We start from the raw sequence: 19,788 nt of genomic DNA, 5'->3' as shown, positions 1-19,788 counted from the left end.
ATTTATTTTTCAAACAAGTAAAGTAAAAATTGAATGTTTTGCCAGAATTGCGATCCTGCAGCACTTGGTCTACTTCTGACTATAAAATTACACAGAGATGTAGAATATTAAATTTCCTGATAGTGTAAAATTGACTGCAAAAATTTAACTGGTTTAAGTGTTGTCCAAGATACTGTTGTGCATAAAAAAAGAAGAAGAACGTTTTGCTACTTTTAATCGTACAATAATAAAATTACTGTGTGACAATGTTTTTTATTTAACAGCTATATGGAATCTGTGAGCAAACAAAATACTGCCTATTATCTGAACGATATAATGATATATCAATCAAATGGATTAGTATGTTTATGTCTTATGTTGCACACTCGATATGAAAAATAGCTTGCTATTAATGATGAAAATCAATTTTCTCACACACTCACAATGAAAAGGGCCAGAACTCCGCTATGCTTTACACGAGGCAACTGAAATTAAGGTCACTTGTTGGGAATTTTTTTGTGGATAGCGACAATATATTTTAACAAGGAACCAAACTATTTCAACACAAATATCAATACTGAGACCATATACTGTAAATCATGAAATTAATGCGAGCGTGAATTAAATGTGAAAAATGCGAGTGGTCTTTGCTCTCATTATTAAACATCACATTTATATCAACAATGAGACATTTTGGATAGCAGAAATACCAACTTAGACATACAGTCAAGTCCCGTTAATCTGACATTGTTGGTTGCATATGAGTATGCCAGATAAACAAAATTAGGGAGTATAAATTCGTGATCCAAAATTGGACAACTACACGATAGATAACAATAAGAACATGTAGGGAAACGAAAAATGAAATTTTCATATTTTTGTGTTACATAGTCAGCCGAATATGTTTTCTAATCATGCAACCACTATAGTTTAACACAAAACTACTGTTACGGACTGTATGACTGATTCAAAATTGACTGATTTTTAAAGCATAGTCTGGAATGGAAGTCGCCAATTTGAAACTAGTGCCGCAATGCTTAAGAAAGCTGCTAGCTAATGTCAATTTCCTGTTAGTAATTTCATTGTTCTATCATGGAACTGTTCTGGGTGAACAATACCTTCCAAATGACGTGCTGGTTTTCTTGGGGAATTAGTCAGCAAAGAGCCAGAGTCACAGGAGACTAATCACAATTTTATTTACAAGAACAATTAACAATTTACAATATACTTAGATAATAACTGAGGGTGCCACAGAGAGTCGGTACACACTCTGGGCTGTGGGAGAGAGGTCTGCTTGGTAAGAGAGTCAAACCCCTTCTCTGCTAAAACTTACTTACTTACTTACTTACTTTGGAGATTTAACGTGCGCTTTCCGACTGATGCGTATTTCGCACACGGGCCCGGCCAGGCCATTTAATGTGTTTCCGAAAGGGGCGAAAGTGGTCTGTGCAACCCAAGAGGGGGGTTTTAGGGGTTGCTTATATAGAATTTGGGGATTGGGGAGGAGAACTAAGGGAGCTGGGTATGGTGGATGTTTGTTTGTTTATGTGATTTTGATTTGGTAGGTTATTGTGTTTTTAGATGCGTTTTATTAGTTCCGTTTTGATTAAGAATACGCCTAAGGCCTTGAAGTTTTCTAGTTTATTTTGTGGGTTTAGTATTGCTTCTAGAGTTAGAGCCTTGTTTAGATTGAGGGTGGTTTGTAATGCGGTTCGATGTGTTAGGTAGTGTGTGCAGTGGATGAGTGCGTGTTCTGGGGTTTCTGGTTGTTTGCAGTGTGGGCAGTTACCTGTAGTGTGTTTTTTAAAATTTTTTAGGTGGTTATTTAGGTTGGTGTGTCCTGTTTGGAGTTTAGTGATTACTCTGTCGATTTTTTTCGATGGATGGAGAATTTTGGGTTTGGTTAGTGGTTTGCTGAGCACTTTTTTGATTTGGCTATTTGAGTTTAGATATAGGTTATGCCATTTTTTGTGATTTTTTGCTTGTTTACACTTTTAATTTCTGATTTTGACATGGGTAAGTTTAAGCTTATTTCTGGGATTTTGAGGGATAGTTTAGCTGCTTTATCGGCTTTTTCGTTACCGTATATTCCTACGTGGGCGGGTATCCACAAGAAGGTTATTTGTTTGCCTGCCTTAGTTAGGTCGTTGGAGCTTTTAAGTATTTGATTTATTAATTTAGGTCGGTTTTTGGTATTTTTGTTTTGGAGGGCTTGCAGTCCACTTAGGGAGTCGGTAAGTATTAGGATATTTTTGTGTTTTTTGGATTCTTGATTATGTAGGGCTGAGGCCATGCCCATTAGTTCTGCCGTGAATATTGATTGGTTGTTTGGGAGTCGGAAGGATCGTGTGGTTTAAGTTGGTTGTGTGGTATGGACTCCGAAACCTGTGTGTTTTGAGGTCGGATCTGAGGATCCGTCCGTGTAAATGTGACACCAATTTGGCCAATTTTCGTGTATGTATGCTAGTGTGGTAGTTTTAGCTATGTTTGGGTCGGTTTGTTTATTTATTTGGCTAGCTAGTGTTGTGTCTATTTTGGGTATTTTAAGTTTAGGGGTGAAGATATTTGATTGTTTGCAGTTTTGTTTAAGATTTTTAATTTGGTGTTCATTTAGGTAGTTTGTTATTCTTTGGGATATTGGGGTAAGTAAGGGGTGTTTGCGAGCTAGAGCTTGGTTTTTGGGGCTGATGTTTTGGTTTATTAAGTTTTGGATGAGAGGGTTTGATTGGGACGCGGCCCAGAAATTTAAGCTTAGCTGTTCCCTGCGTAGACTTAGTGGCATTTCTCCTGTTAAGGCCTGAAGTGAGGTGTAGGAGGTGCCATGTTGGGTGCCTGTAATTAGTTTGAGAGCCTGATATTGTATTGAGTCAAGTTTTTTAGATAGAGAGTTGTTTATGCTAAAACTTAGCTACAGTATGTATTTAACAAAAATTTGAACAATAAAAAGGAATAGGATTGGTTGATACACGATTGGTTGTGCCCTATGCTAAATGGATGGCTAGACAGAGAGGAATACTTAATCCTGTTAATCCTGTTGGACTGGCACTAATCTTGTTGACATATTTACTGGATGCTTTGGAAAGAGATTATGGTGTCACTATAGACGAGGTTGTGTTGGGGCTAATCCTTAATGCACTATAAACAAGCTTGTATGGGGGCTAATCCTTAATGCACTATAGACGAGCTTGTATGGGGGCTAATCCTTAATGAGTCTAAATTGCTGAATGTTATTCTAATATAGGTGATGACAGATTTACTTAAATAAAATAGTTCAAGGTAATCTAGCACGACGTCCCGCTAGGTAGTGACCACTTCCCCATAAACATAACCATAGGAAATACAAACGTACCAATCCAAACAGAAAACCAAGAACCAAAATTCCATTACAATAAAGCTAACTGGGACCAATTCCAAGATATCTGCAACGAAGCTAACTTAAACGAAATAGAAAATAATGATCCAGAAACCTATTGTAAAAACCTAACAGACTATATAATAAACGCAGCCAAAACCTCCATCCCCTTCAAAACATCTAAGACAGGCAAACCGACGGTACCATGGTGGAATGAGGAAATAGAGCAGACTAGACGAAAACGTAAATCAGCCTTCAATAAAGCAAAACGCGACTACAAATATTTAAACATAGCCCACGAACTAAACCACCAGGTTCAAAAACTAGTCCAAATAGCCAAAAGTAGAGACTGGAACAAATTCTGCGAAGGTATAAATAACCGTACAGATGCCAGAATGGTCTGGCGCAAAATCCACGCCATCAGAGGCTTAATACGACATAAAAAAAACCCTAACATTGACAACTCAACCAACCCCGCCCAAAAAGCAAATAATCTCGCCAACCACTTTTCGGCCGTTAGCAGTAACACCAACTTCAGTAAAAAATTCCAAGATAAACTTAAAACAGAAAACAAACCCACAAAAGAACCAAACAATAACAATCTATAAATAAATCAACCCTACACAATGGAGGAGCTCCTCTACGTAATCCAAAACAGGAAAAAGGGCACAGCCCCAGGATTAGACCTAACTTCTTACCAAATAATTAAAAAACTCCCCCTAAAACTACTCCATCAAGTACTATGTAATCAATGGCTAAAAATAGATTACAACATTACTTAACCCAAAATAACATCATAAACCCAGATCAAAGCGGTTTCACTCCTGGCCGCTCAACCCTAGATAACCTCGCCCGACTAGAACAAGATATTAGACAGGACAACTAAATAAACAATATACCACAGGCATCTTCTTAGACTTCTCTAAAGCTTTCGACATGGTATGGCACGATGGGCTAATACAAAAACTTAAAAAAATAGGACTCAAAGGTCAGATAATAAACTACATCCAGGACTTCCTAAACAATCGTAAAATAACCGTGGGTATAGACCAAACTCTATCGGACCAATGTCCCCTAGAAAATGGTACTCCACAGGGCAGTATCCTCAGCCCCACCCTCTTCAATATAATGATAAACGATCTATTCGAGGGCCTATCCCCTAAAGTAAACACATCAAAATTCGCGGATGATGGAGCCATCTGGATCCTCACTAAAAGCATGAACATGGTCCAAAATTTACTCCAAAAATCTCTTAATAAAATACAACAATGGGCTGACAAATGGGGCTTCTCCCTTAACTCAGAAAAAACAACAGGAATAGTATTCAAACATAAAAACATGAAACCCGTTTCCCCAATCCTCCAGCTAAACAATCAAACAATCAAATTTCAAAAACAAACCAAATTCTTAGGACTTATTTTCGATGAACATCTCACCTGGGATGCTCAAATCCAAAACCTAACAACTAAATGCAGTAAAGACCTAAACACCCTAAGATGCCTAACTGGCTCTAACTGGGGAGCATCCAAAGATACCCTCCTCTCTCTCTACATATCACTAATTAGATCAAAACTAGACTACGGCTGCGCCATATACAATACCCTAAACAACTCTCTATCTAAAAAACTTGACTCAATACAATATCAGGCTCTCAAACTAATTACACGCACCCAACATGGCACCTCCTACACCTCACTTCAGGCCTTAACAGGAGAAATGCCACTAAGTCTACGCAGGGAACAGCTAAGCTTAAATTTCTGGGCCGCGTCCCAATCAAACCCTCTCATCCAAAACTTAATAAACCAAAACATCAGCCCCAAAAACCAAGCTCTAGCTCGTAAACACCCCTTACTTACCCCAATATCCCAAAGAATAACAAACTACCTAAATGAACACCAAATTAAAAATCTTAATTTAATCTTATAGCTAAAACTACCACACTAGCATACATACACGAAAATTGGCCAAATTGGTGTCACATTTACACGGACGGATCCTCAGATCCGACCTCAAAACACACAGGTTTCGGAGTCCATACCACACAACCAACTAAAACCACACAATCCTTCCGACTCCCAAACAACCAATCAATATTCACGGCAGAACTAATGGGCATGGCCTCAGCCCTCCATAATCAAGAATCCAAAAAACACAAAAAAATCCTAATACTTACCGAATCCCTAAGTGGACTGCAAGCCCTCCAAAACAAAAATACCAAAAACCGACCTAAATTAATAAATCAAATACTTAAAAGCTCCAACGACCTAACTAAGGCAGGCAAACAAATAACCTTCTTGTGGATACCCGCCCACGTAGGAATATACGGTAACGAAAAAGCCGATAAAGCAGCTAAACTATCCCTCAAAATCCCAGAAATAAGCTTAAACTTACCCATCTCAAAATCAGAAATTAAAAGTGTAAACAAGCAAAAAATCACAAAAAATGGCATAACCTATATCTAAACTCAAATAGCCAAATCAAAAAAGTGCTCAGCAAACCACTAACCAAACCCAAAATTCTCCATCCATCGAAAAAAATCGACAGAGTAATCACTAAACTCCAAACAGGACACACCAACCTAAATAACCACCTAAAAAATTAAAAAAAACACACTACAGGTAACTGCCCACACTGCAAACAACCAGAAACCCCAGAACACACGCTCATTCACTGCACACACTACCTAACACATCGAACCGCATTACAAACCACCCTCAATCTAAACAAGGCTCTAACTCTAGAAGCAATACTAAACCCACAAAATAAACTAGAAAACTTCAAGGCCTTAGGCGTATTCTTAATCAAAACGGAACTAATAAAACGCATCTAAAAACACAATAACCTACCAAATCAAAATCACATAAACAAACAAACATCCACCATACCCAGCTCCCTTAGTTCTCCTCCCCAATCCCATCGGCATCTATTCCAAATCTCAAAATTCCCAAATTCTATATAAGCAACCCCTAAAACCCCCCTCTTGGGTTGCACAGACCACTTTCGCCCCTTTCGGAAACATTAAATGGCCTGGCCGGGCCCGTGTGCGAAATACGCATCAGTCGGAAAGCGCACGTTAAATCTCCAAAGTAAGTAAGTAAGTAAGTAAGTAAGTAATCTATAAGACTATGTAGACATATCTTTTGTCTGGGAGATGGGATCTTGATACCTTAGGCTAGCATTTATCTAAAAGCTTCAAATCTATTAAACTATGTAGACGTAACTCTTGTCTTATTGAATAGTATGTCTAGATGCGCTCCCATTACCTTAGGCTAGCATCTATCTAAAAAGCTATAACTGAAACTACTGATATTTTATATATACATTTTACCTGATGATAAATATTACTTGCTTAACTATAATTATATGAAATGATTTATAAATATTACACCATGATAACTCATAAAAGTACTTGATGTGGATCTAATTATTATAGGATAACTTAGTATAAATGTTATACCATTAACTATAATTATATGAAATGATGTATAAATATTACACCATGATAACTCATAAAAGCACTTGATGTGGATCTAATTATTATAGGATAACTTAGTATAAATGTTATACCATGATAGTTCTGTCAAAGTTCGCGAAAGGTCGTTCTGACGTGACCTGTAATGGGATATCCTCAGCAGTAGCAATCTTGTGTCCGATTTTAATAAGAATGAGGTAATCTAGGTATGTGATTAATCCTGTTTTGTTTATTTAATGCAGTAATTGTTCATTGTTAAGCCAGTTTATCTCTGCAGACGTTGAAATATGCAGCTATTTGCCGACTAGTCTCGCATCAATACACAGGGCTGTGTACTTGAGGGCAGATTACCACGGAGTACGCTGATCACTGTGTCGGATTAACTAGGCTGATAAATTAGTGGCTTCAGCCATTTGTTGCAAATTTGGTGTGTCGGAGTCAGAGTGTGAGACTGAAAACAAACAACTATGTATTCCACATCACTGTTTATTAAGCAACACTTGTACCAAGGATATAAACAATGTCATTCAAACACTAATTGCATCCTGTGAATTGTCACTGCTGGGGTCAAGACAAGAGTTCTACTCACTTATGTCATCACTGATCACACCTGCAAATCCAGACAGATGCCAGGCATCAAAATGTAAATCAAATATTGAAAAGAATATCTCAAAACAAACAAAAACTGTTTTGATATTGGACATGTATTTGTTATTATTTATGAGGATATTTCTCTTCCTCTGATCTTGGATCATACAACAACAGATGCGGCAAAAGCTGCTTTGTATGGCATTATCAGGATAATCGCATAAGGTTCTGTCATCAAAGTACTCAATACAATTCCAAGACCAAGATAATTCCTTCTACAAATGTGTTTTTGGTGACGAAATGATGTTTTAGGCCGACTGCTTGGATGATGAGATTACAGAACTTTATGAAGGCATATCTTTTGCATACAAATGAAATGTTTATGAAAATGTTAGGGACATGTTCGATAGTGAAAAGACTGGGAACAGGCAATTCCGTCATTGAAACAACTGACAATTGTTTTAAGAAACTTTATTCATGACAACATGCTTTTTACAAACCTTTTTGTGATCGATATGCATTGCCATCTTCATGAACGACCACCGTGAGGATTTGGCAGGAGGGGTTTCGAAAGTCCATCAGAAAACAATGTCCTGATATCACTGACATCACAGCACTGGCACTTGATCATATCTTATCAAACTTGATGAAATTCATTTCTGAACACACACAATTAAGAAAATCAGATATGAACCACTGTTTCTGGGCCACAATTGTCTCATTGCTTTCACACGCTGGCTTTGAAAGCGTGAAATCTTAAAATTGACAGGTCAAATCAGATTTGTCGCGTCAAAAGAGCCTGCTCGTCTGCAGCCTAAAAAGCATCTGTTCAGTCATACTCCAGTTCCACTGGTAATCAATCACAACATACATCAGGCTCATTCCCATTATATCTACAGGCTAATGTTGAACCACATCCTAAATCAGGGTTGTCATCTTGCTTCATGTAACTTGTCTGAGGCACAGAAAATGTAAACAACAACATTGGCAGCCATTGACAGTTGTGAGGTGTGAGTAACCGTGATGTAGGTCAAGTTCTGCCACATCTATGTTCAGGTAGGAGAGGCATTTATTTTGATTTTTTTATTATTTACTGGGGGTAATTAATAACTAACTAATAAGTCTTAAACATGTAAAATAAATAGTAGAATGTTAATTCATAAAGTTTGTTCGAGAAATTCGTTAAGCATTTTTATAACTATTTCTACAACCTATCACCCCTACAATGGGAAATGGCATTTTCGATTTCCAAGAAATGACTTGGTGAGTCCAAACAGTGCAGAGCAGGTTGCAATGAAATTAAAACATCTATCTTTGGACTAAGTTTAGAGGGTTATTTGTCAACTTATTTAATTATTTCTTATTTATACATTTGAAACCTTGTGCTAAAGTGTGCTCGGTTCAAAATTAAAATAAGAGGTCTCTACTCTACAGTGGGACTACATCGAATTTGAAAACACAGTAGGTTTATCTCCTAAATGGTTATTCATTAATCTGTTTATATGCAATTACAATGTTAATACTACACTCAAAAGGAGTTCAGTTAAATTTACATTTCATCTTCTAACACTTGTCTAATGGAAAGATATACAACACTATTTACATCAGAAACTGGCAAATCTAATGTTTGAACAAACAGGAAATTATCAAAGGTTCCCATTCTAAACGATTCAAGAGACTAGGGTCATTGGCGACATTTCAGAATGATCACTGGTTGATTTGCTACATTACAGATACCCATGATTACTAACAAGTATTTGTCACAAAGTGACGAAATGTCCCCCGCCTGTATATACACCATAGTACCAAATATGAAGACAATCCAGTGATTAGTTCTTGAGATATTGCGGCAACACCGTTTTCCATTTGCCTGCTGTGACCTTGAAAATGGGGTCAAGGTCACCAAAACCGACTGGTGTCTGCGGAGTCTGTATATACACCATAGTTCCAAATATGAAAACAATCCAGTGTTTAGTTCTTGAGATATCGCGGCAACACCGTTTTCTAACTCCAAAAGCAGATTTGCCCGCTGTGACCTTGAAAATGGGATCAAGGTCACCAAAACCGACTGGTGTCTGCGGAGTCTGTATATACACCATAGTTCCAAATATGAAGACAATCCAGCGATTAGTTCTTGAGATATCGCGGCAACACCGTTTTCCAACTCCAAAAGCAGATTTGCCTGCTGTGACCTTGAAATTGGGGTCAAGGTCACCAAAACCGACTGGTGTCTGCGGAATTTGTATATACACCATAGTTCCAAATATGAAGACAATCCAGTGTTTAGTTCTTGAGATATCGCGGCAACAAACAGGTGGGACGTACGGACGGACGGACGGACGTACGGACGGTCGTGAATACTATATCCCCCGCTTCGCGCTTTCGCGCGGCGGGGGACAATAATCTTTAACTTCTTCTCCTACTGAATAGTTCCTGTATGTTATTGGATTTCCAGTCTAAGTGATCGAATCGAAACTCCACATTGTTCAATGCTATAAAATACCTGATGCCTAGCACACAATACACATGATGACAGGAATCATGGACACAAGTCAACCAAAAAAATATATTCTCATTCAATTTAAGAATTGGAATAGATTAAGAAATATGTTTAACCTTAATAGACTTGGCCCTCTGCATGAGCTCCTTCTCCAGATCATGGTAGGTCATGCCCCTGAAAGCAACAGGTGTCTGGTTAGAACCCCTGTTGCATGGTGCTGTGGGCCTTGTCACAAATCCATCAGGGTTGTTCTGGTAAAATTTGATAAGTTCTATAGGTCCTTGGAATCTCCGTCCTTCAGGTATCATGAACGTTCCATCAACCTGTTTCTCAATTATGTAGTGGTGCACCCTGAAACAAAGGCCAATGACATGTCATACAAATATGTCATCTCATGAAAACATTAATAGTTAGAAAAAGTTTTAGCATTTTAATATACACCCAATGTTGCAATTTAATAAGATAAGATGAGATAATATTCATATCAATATGATCTATTTCATGGAGTGTGCATCTATTATTATTTGTTGTTTAACACTGCACTCAGCAATATTCCAGGTATATGAGAGCAGCCTGTAAATGTTCCAGCCTGGACCAGACAACTAGTGATTGAGATCATCAGCTTCGATACACACAATTGGGACACGGTGACATGCATCAACCAAGTAAGCTAGCCTGAAAAAAACCTCATCTCTTACAAGCATGGGTTGTTGATGACAACTTCTCGGTATCCCTTGACCCCGTACCCCAAGTCTCGGTAATAAAAGTCTCCGTGAAGCTAATCAATGATCCTATATATGAAGCTAGTCCATGGTCTTATACATGAAGCTAGTCCATGGTCCTATACATGAAACTAATCCATGGTCCTATACATGAAGCTAATCCATGGTCCTATACATGAAGCTAGTCCATGGTCCTATACATGAAGCTAATCCATGGACCTATACATGAAGCAAGTCTATGGACCTATACATGAAACTAATCCATGGTCCTATACATGAAGCTAATCCATGGACCTATACATGAAGCAAGTCTATGGTCCTATACATGAAGCTAGTCCATGGTCCTATACATGAAGCTAATCCATGGACCTATACATGAAGCTAGTCTATGGTCCTATACATGAAGCTAGTCCATGGTCCTATACATGAAGCTAGTGTATGGTCCTTTACATAAAGCTAGTCCATAGTCCTATACATGAAGCTAGTCCATGGTCCTATACATGAAGCTAATCCATGGTCCTATACATGAAGCTAATCCATGGTCCTATACATGAAGCTAGTCTATGGTCCTATACATGAAGCTAGTCCATGGTCCTATACATGAAGCTAGTCCATAGTCCTATACATGAAGCTAGTCCATAGTCCTATACATGAAGCTAGTCCATAGTCCTATACATGAAGCTAGTCCATGGTCTTATACATGAAGCTAGTCCATGGTCTTATACATGAAGCTAGTCCATAGTCCTATACATGAAGCTAGTCCTATACATGAAGCTAGTGTATGGTCCTATACATGAAGTTAATCAATGGTCCTAAACATGAAGCTAATCCATGGACCTATACATGATGCAAGTCTATGGTCCTATACATGAAATTAATCCATGGTCCTATACATGAAGCTAATCCATGGACCTATACATGAAGCAAGTCTATGGTCCTATACATGAAGCTAGTCCATGGTCCTATACATGAAGCTAATCCATGGACCTATACATGAAGCTAGTCTATGGTCCTATACATGAAGCTAGTCCATGGTCCTATACATGAAGCTAGTGTATGGTCCTTTACATAAAGCTAGTCCATAGTCCTATACATGAAGCTAGTCCATGGTCCTATACATGAAGCTAATCCATGGTCCTATACATGAAGCTAGTGTATAATCCTTTCCATAAAGCTAGTCCATAGTCCTATACATGAAGCTAGTGTATGGTCCTTTACATGAAGCTAGTCCATAGTCCTATACATGAAGCTAGTGTATGGTCCTTTCCATAAAGCTAGTCCATAGTCCTATACATGAAGCTAGTGTATGGTCCTATACATGAAGCTAGTCCATAGTCCTATACATGAAGCTAGTGTATGGTCCTTTCCATAAAGCTAGTCCATAGTCCTATACATGAAGCTAGTGTATGGTCATTTACAGGAAGCTAGTCCATAGTCCTATACATGAAGCTAGTCCATAGTCCTATACATGAAGCTAGTGTATGGTCCTTTACATAAAGCTAGTCCATAGTCCTATACATGAAGCTAGTCCATAGTCCTATACATGAAGCTAGTCCATGGTCTTATACATGAAGCTAGTCCATAGTCCTATACATGAAGCTAGTCCATAGTCCTATACATGAAGCTAGTCCATGGTCTTATACATGAAGCTAGTCTATGGTCCTATACATTAAAGCTAGTCCATAGTCCTATACATGAAGCTAATCCATGGTCCTATACATGAAGCTAGTCCATAGTCCTATACATGAAGCTAGTCCATGGTCTTATACATGAAGCTAGTCCATAGTCCTATACATGAAGCTAGTCCATGGTCTTATACATGAAGCTAGTCCATAGTCCTATACATGAAGCTAGTCCTATACATGAAGCTAGTCCATGGTCTTATACATGAAGCTAGTCTATGGTCCTATACATTAAAGCTAGTCCATGGTCCTATAGATGAAGCTAATCCATGGTCCTATACATGAAGCTAGTCCATGGTCCTATACATGAAGCTAGTGTATGGTCCTATACATGAAGCTAGTCCATAGTCCTATACATGAAGCTAGTCCATAGTCCTATACATGAAGCTAGTCTATAGTCCTATACATGAAGCTAGTCCATGGTCTTATACATAAAGCTAGTCCATAGTCCTATACATGAAGCTAGTCCATAGTCCTATACATGAAGCTAGTCCATAGTCCTATACATGAAGCTAGTCCATGGTCTTATACATAAAGCTAGTCCATAGTCCTATACATGAAGCTAGTCCATAGTCCTATACATGAAGCTAGTCCATAGTCCTATACATGAAGCTAATCCATGGACCTATACATGAAGCTAGTCTATGGTCCTATACGTGAAGTTAATCAGTGGTCCTATACATGAAGCTAGTCCATAGTCCTATACATGAAACTAATCCGTGGTCCTATACATGAAGCTAATCCATGGACCTATACATGAAGCTAGTCCATAGTCCTATACATGAAGCTAGTCCAAAGTCCTATACATGAAGCTAGTCCATAGTCCTATACATGAAGCTAATCCATGGACCTATACATCAAGCTAGTCCATAGTCCTATACATGAAACTAGTCCATAGTCCTATACATGAAGCTAGTTCATAGTCCTATACATGAAGCTAGTCCATAGTCCTATACATGAAGCTAGTCCATAGTCCTATACATGAAACTAATCCATGGTCCTATACGTGAAGCTAATCCATGGACCTATAAATGAAGCTAGTTCATAGTCCTATACATGAAGCTAGTGTATGGTCCTATACATGAAGTTAATCAATGGTCCTAAACATGAAGCTAATCCATGGACCTATACATGAAGCTAGTCTATGGTCCTATACATAAAGCTAGTCCATGGTCCTATACATGAAGCTAGTCCATGGTCCTATACATGAAACTAAACCATGGTCCTATACATGAAGCTAGTCCATAGTCCTATACATGAAACTTGTCCATAGTCCTATACATGAATCTAGTCCATGGTCCTATACATGAAGCTAGTCCATAGTCCTATACATGAAACTAATCCATGGTCCTATACATGAAGCTAGTCCATAGTCCTATACATGAAGCTAGTCCATAGTCCTATACATGAAACTAGTCCATGGTCTTATACATGAAGCTAGTCCATAGCCCTATACATGAAGCTAGTCCATAGTCCTATACATGAAGCTAGTCCATGGTCTTATACATGAAGCTAGTCCATAGTCCTATACATGAAGCTAGTCCATAGTCCTATACATGAAACTAATCCATGGTCCTATACATGAAGCTAGTCCATAGTCCTATACATGAAGCTAGTCCATAGTCCTATACATGAAACTAGTCCATGGTCTTATACATGAAGCTAGTCCATGGTCCTATACATGAAGCTAGTCCATGGTCCTATACATGAAGCTAGTCCATGGTCCTATACATAAAGCTAGTCCATGGTCCTATACATGAAGCTAATCCATGGTCTTATACATGAAGCTAGTCTATGGCCCTATACGTGAAGCTAGTCCATAGTCCTATACATGAATCTTGTCCATGGTCCTATACATGAAGCTAGTCCATAGTCCTATACATGAAACTAGTCCATAGTCCTATACATGAAGCTAGTGTATGGTCCTTTACATAAAGCTAGTCCATAGTCCTATACATGAAGCTAGTCCATAGTCCTATACATGAAGCTAGTCCATGGTCTTATACATGAAGCTAGTCCATAGTCCTATACATGAAGCTAGTCCATAGTCCTATACATGAAGCTAGTCCATAGTCCTATACATGAAGCTAGTCCATAGTCCTATACATGAAGCTAGTCCATAGTCCTATACATGAAACTAGTCCATGGTCTTATACATGAAGCTAGTCCATAGCCCTATACATGAAGCTAGTCCATAGTCCTATACATGAAGCTAGTCCATGGTCTTATACATGAAGCTAGTCCATAGTCCTATACATGAAGCTAGTCCATAGTCCTATACATGAAACTAATCCATGGTCCTATACATGAAGCTAGTCCATAGTCCTATACATGAAGCTAGTCCATAGTCCTATACATGAAACTAGTCCATGGTCTTATACATGAAGCTAGTCCATGGTCCTATACATGAAGCTAGTCCATGGTCCTATACATGAAGCTAGTCCATGGTCCTATACATAAAGCTAGTCCATGGTCCTATACATGAAGCTAATCCATGGTCTTATACATGAAGCTAGTCTATGGCCCTATACGTGAAGCTAGTCCATAGTCCTATACATGAATCTTGTCCATGGTCCTATACATGAAGCTAGTCCATAGTCCTATACATGAAACTAGTCCATAGTCCTATACATGAAGCTAGTGTATGGTCCTTTACATAAAGCTAGTCCATAGTCCTATACATGAAGCTAGTCCATAGTCCTATACATGAAGCTAGTCCATGGTCTTATACATGAAGCTAGTCCATAGTCCTATACATGAAGCTAGTCCATGGTCTTATACATGAAGCTAGTCCATAGTCCTATACATGAAGCTAGTCCATAGTCCTATACATGAAGCTAGTCCATGGTCTTATACATGAAGCTAGTCCATAGTCCTATACATGAAGCTAGTCCATGGTCTTATACATGAAGCTAGTCCATAGTCCTATACATGAAGCTAGTCCATAGTCCTATACATGAAGCTAGTCCATGGTCTTATACATGAAGCTAGTCCATAGTCCTATACATGAAGCTAGTCCATAGTCCTATACATGAAGCTAGTCCATGGTCTTATACATGAAGCTAGTCTATGGTCCTATACATGAAGCTAGTCCATGGTCCTATACATGAAGCTAGTCCATGGTCCTATACATGAAGCTAGTGTATGGTCCTATACATGAAGCTAGTCCATAGTCCTATACATGAAGCTAGTCCATGGTCCTATACATGAAGCTAGTCCATAGTCTTATACATGAAGCTAGTCCATAGTCCTATACATGAAGCTTGTCCATAGTCCTATACATGAAGCTAGTCCATAGTCCTATACATGAAGCTAGTCCATGGTCTTATACATGAAACTAGTCCATAGTCCTATACATGAAGCTAGTCCATAGTCCTATACATGAAGCTAGTCCATAGTCCTATACATGAAGCTAATCAATGGACCTATACATGAAGCTAGTCTATGGTCCTATACGTGAAGTTAATCAATGGTCCTATACATGAAGCTAGTCCATAGTCCTATACATGAAACTAATCCATGGTCCTATACATGAAGCTAATCCATGGACCTATACATGAAGCTAGTCCATAGTCCTATACATGAAGCTAGTCCATAGTCCTATACATGAAGCTAGTCCATAGTCCTATACATGAAGCTAGTCCATAGTCCTATACATGAAGCTAATCCATGGACCTATACATGAAGCTAGTCCATAGTCCTATACATGAAGCTAGTGTATGGTCCTATACATGAAGTTAATCAATGGTCCTATACATGAAACTAATCCATGGACCTATACATGAAGATAGTCTATGGTCCTATACATAAAGCTAGTCCATGGTCCTATACATGAAGCTAGTCCATGGTCCTATACATGAAACTTATCCATGGTCCTATACATGAAGCTTGTCCATAGTCCTATACATGAAACTAGTCCATAGTCCTATACATGAATCTAGTCCATGGTCCTATACATGAAGCTAGTCCATGGTCCTATACATGCAACTAATCCATGGTCCTATACATGAAGCTAGTCCATAGTCCTATACATGAAGCTAGTCCATGGTCTTATACATGAAGCTAGTCCATAGTCCTATACATGAAGCTAGTCCATAGTCCTATACATGAAACTAATCCATGGTCCTATACATGAAGCTAGTCCATAGTCCTATACATGAAGCTAGTCCATAGTCCTATACATGAAACTAGTCCATGGTCCTATACATGAAGCTAGTCCATGGTCCTATACATGAAACTAATCCATGGTCCTATACATGAAGCTAATCCATAGTCCTATACATGAAGCTAGTCTATGGCCCTATACATGAAGCTAGTCCATAGTCCTATACATGAAGCTAGTGTATGGTCCTTTACATGAAGCTAGTCCATAGTCCTATACATGAAGCTAGTCCATAGTCCTATACATGAAGCTAGTCCATGGTCTTATACATGAAGCTAGTCCATAGTCCTATACATGAAGCTAGTCCATGGTCTTATACATGAAGCTAGTCTAAGACTCCCAATTCAAGAACTACACATACTTGTTGTGGTGACAGATGCTGATGGCATAGTTCCCCAGTGGACTGATGCTCTCTCGCAAAAGATAGAGGCCTTCATTGCAGCCTCGCTCTTTTAAAATGACTTCTGCTTCGTCTCGCGTTATACGTCCATAAAAGAATCTGGCTGATGAAGCTTTTTCTGGAAGTGCCAAACTAGCCATAATGCATTGTTCAGTTCCTTTTCACTTCACAAGAAGACAGAGCACAAACCTGGAATTAATGCACAAAATTAATTACAAAAACAATTGTATATTTCTGCTCCTGCAAAAGAGTGTGAAACCTTAAAATCTATAATTCCAAATATAAACATGATATGCAGGAAAAGATTCAGACCGAGATGGCCTATTCATGAAGCTGTCTTAGCCAAAAAGATTGGCATAAAGGTGTCATAGTGAAAGAAAATCTAAGTTAAGTCTATTCTCGAGGCTGTCTTAGCGCAAAGTTATCTACAGTTAAGGACAAAAATTAAGCCAGGTTCGGAGCCTACGACAGAAAAATGGTGGCCAAAAACCGCTATGTTCAAGTAAACAATTGGAGAGTGTGTGTCTACTGTATCCTTTCTAACCACAAAACTGCATGAGTGGTTTTCACTTGCACTTTCAAAACACAAACAACACATCGTAGCAAACACCACTGAAACATCATATTTACTGATTATGACAAGCCTAACAATGAGTCGATAACAGATGATACTTTAACATTCATTCCCTATAAAAAGTTGCTTGAAACAACATACTTTTTCAAATATTTTAGTTGAAACACAAGCACCGTGATTAACTGCTCTTGCAATAACTGTGATTTTTTATTATCAAGGGTGGTATTTATATAGAGAGTGTTTTTTCTTTGACTGCGAGTACAACGTATGAAATATATAGCACCTAATGGAGTGAGCACCGTATTGATTATGGATAGCTAGATGGCATGCTGTTTGAAAATTATTTTTGTCCATGAATGAATATTCCACTATGTATGATAAAAGAAAACGATTCAAGTTTAGATTCTTTAGAGTTGAGTAAAAACATATTAAAGATATACTGTAAATCTTGAAGTTAACGTGAGCGTGAATTAAAATATGAAAAATGTGAGTGGTCTTTGTTCGCATTAATGAAACTTCACATTTATGTCTCCAAAATGATTATCAACAATAAGACGGCCTCATTGCCCACTTTTGGTAGAGGAAATACCAACTATAACATAAACACCAACACATTTGTTTGAGCAGCAGTTGTTACAAGCATATAACAATGTCATTCAAAGAATAGGAATTACATAATGAGCTTCTGGTGAGTTATCACAGTCGCAAAAGCCGACTGACTGGGGATTTTACGTGCACTTTCCGACTGCAAGCATATGTCGCACACAGGCCGACCAGGCCATTTAATGTATTTGGAATGAATGGCGTGGGGGGGGGGGGGGGGGGAGAGAGAGACTGAGGGAGGTGTGAGTGTTGAGCGAGATGTTTGGTTTGTTTATTTTTTTTTTTTTTTGTTACTTAATTTGTTTTGTTTTGATTATTTGTGGGTTATATTCGGTTAATAAGATCTGTTTTAATTAGGTATTTGCCTTTAAGACACACAACACTTCGCAAAAGCCGACTGACTGACTGAGGTTGGGGATTTTACATGCGCTTTCCAACTGCAAGCAGGCCAGGCCAATTATTGTATTTGGAATGAATGGCAAGGGGGGAAGAGACTGAGGGAGGTGTGAGTGTTGAGCGAGTTGTTTGGTTTGTTTATTTATTATTATTGTTTTTTTTAATTAGTTTTGTTTATTATTTGAGGGTTATATTCGGTTAATAAGATCTGTTTTAATTAGGTATTTGCCTAGAGCTTTAAAGTTGATTTTTTTCTAGAGTTAACTCAGAGTTTAAGTTTAGTGTGTTTTGGAGTGTTGTTCTGTGTGTCTTCTGTTTGCCTGCTTTAGTTAGTTCACTGAGGGAGTCTGTGAGGATGAGGATGTTTTGGTGGGTTTTTATTTGTGGGTTTCGAAGGGCTGTGGCCATGTCCATGAGTTCGGTCTTAAAGATTGATTGATTATTGGGGAGTCGGTAAGATTTTGTTTGTTTTAGAGGTTGAGAGATGTGGATGCCAAAGCCGGTGTGCTGTCAACGCGCATGTTGACGGGGAATTAGATCTTGGGGGAATAAAGGACAAAATCGATATCACTGTACCGGAATGCTATATGCACAACATGTAAACAATAAAAACAATTGCACAATGAGCTGAATACCTGCTCTGACAACACAAACACAGCGATGAGCGGACCTTCCGGCTCAGGCATGCATATGGTGAGCGGAGTTCCAGCTCAACCTCAGGACGTTTCCTACGAGCGGCACATCCTGCTCGAGATCGTCCTTACACCAACGCTCGGAATACCAAGCTTGCCTAACACCATGTAATGGTAACACATATATAGTAACGAACAACAATGGACAGACAAAGAGACAATGACGTTGCTTTGGACATTTTCCCATATGGGCTTGATGAACAGACACAGTTCAGGGATGATCAATTAAGGCAATAAATGCCATACTATAAAGCAAAAGCAGTAGTTAACAAGAAGTGATATGGTAGTCCAGGCTGACTGACAGTCAATATACAATGAAATGTTGGTGAAGATTAACAACTGGGATTAGCGCCTAATACTTAGTGACAATTAAGTTATGGAGACATGCACATGTCATGGCTACAGGGTAATTAGCCTTTGGAATGTTCTTCAGACAATGGTTGTCGCAAATCAGTTGCTATGACAACTTCCCTCCGTTCCGTGAAGCTCGGAGCACAAGCTTAATCAAGTACAAATTGATATGTGTGAACTTTTTCACAGACAGAAACAACAGTGCAAAATGTGAACAAAATCAGTTAGATGAGTTAAGGATGTCGTTGAAATACTTGTGCATGTATACCTATCCAATGACGGTATGAAAATGATCATATAGCCAGTTTCATTAAG

The 19,788-nt window shown here is 38.5% G+C and overlaps 1 protein-coding gene across 1 annotated transcript in view; it reads right to left on the bottom strand.

Moving 5' to 3' along the window:
• The window catches only part of LOC124120811 (tyrosine-protein kinase SYK-like), a 220,906-nt gene that overhangs the window by 174,736 nt on the left and 26,382 nt on the right, over positions 1–19,788 (bottom strand). Inside the window, exons 2-3 of the mRNA XM_046483671.2 lie at positions 16,819–17,046; positions 10,008–10,242 (exon numbers count right to left, since the gene is read on the bottom strand). Of these exons, the coding sequence (XP_046339627.1) occupies positions 10,008–10,242; positions 16,819–16,997 (414 nt within the window). The 5' untranslated portion in view covers positions 16,998–17,046. The remainder of the gene's footprint in view (positions 1–10,007; positions 10,243–16,818; positions 17,047–19,788) is intronic.

Source organism: Haliotis rufescens, unplaced genomic scaffold (genome assembly GCF_023055435.1).
Source record: "Haliotis rufescens isolate VD_foot unplaced genomic scaffold, xgHalRufe1.0.p SCAF_2, whole genome shotgun sequence".
Taxonomy (NCBI): Eukaryota; Metazoa; Mollusca; class Gastropoda; order Lepetellida; family Haliotidae; genus Haliotis; species Haliotis rufescens.
This window is presented reverse-complemented; position numbering and strand designations above follow the sequence as displayed.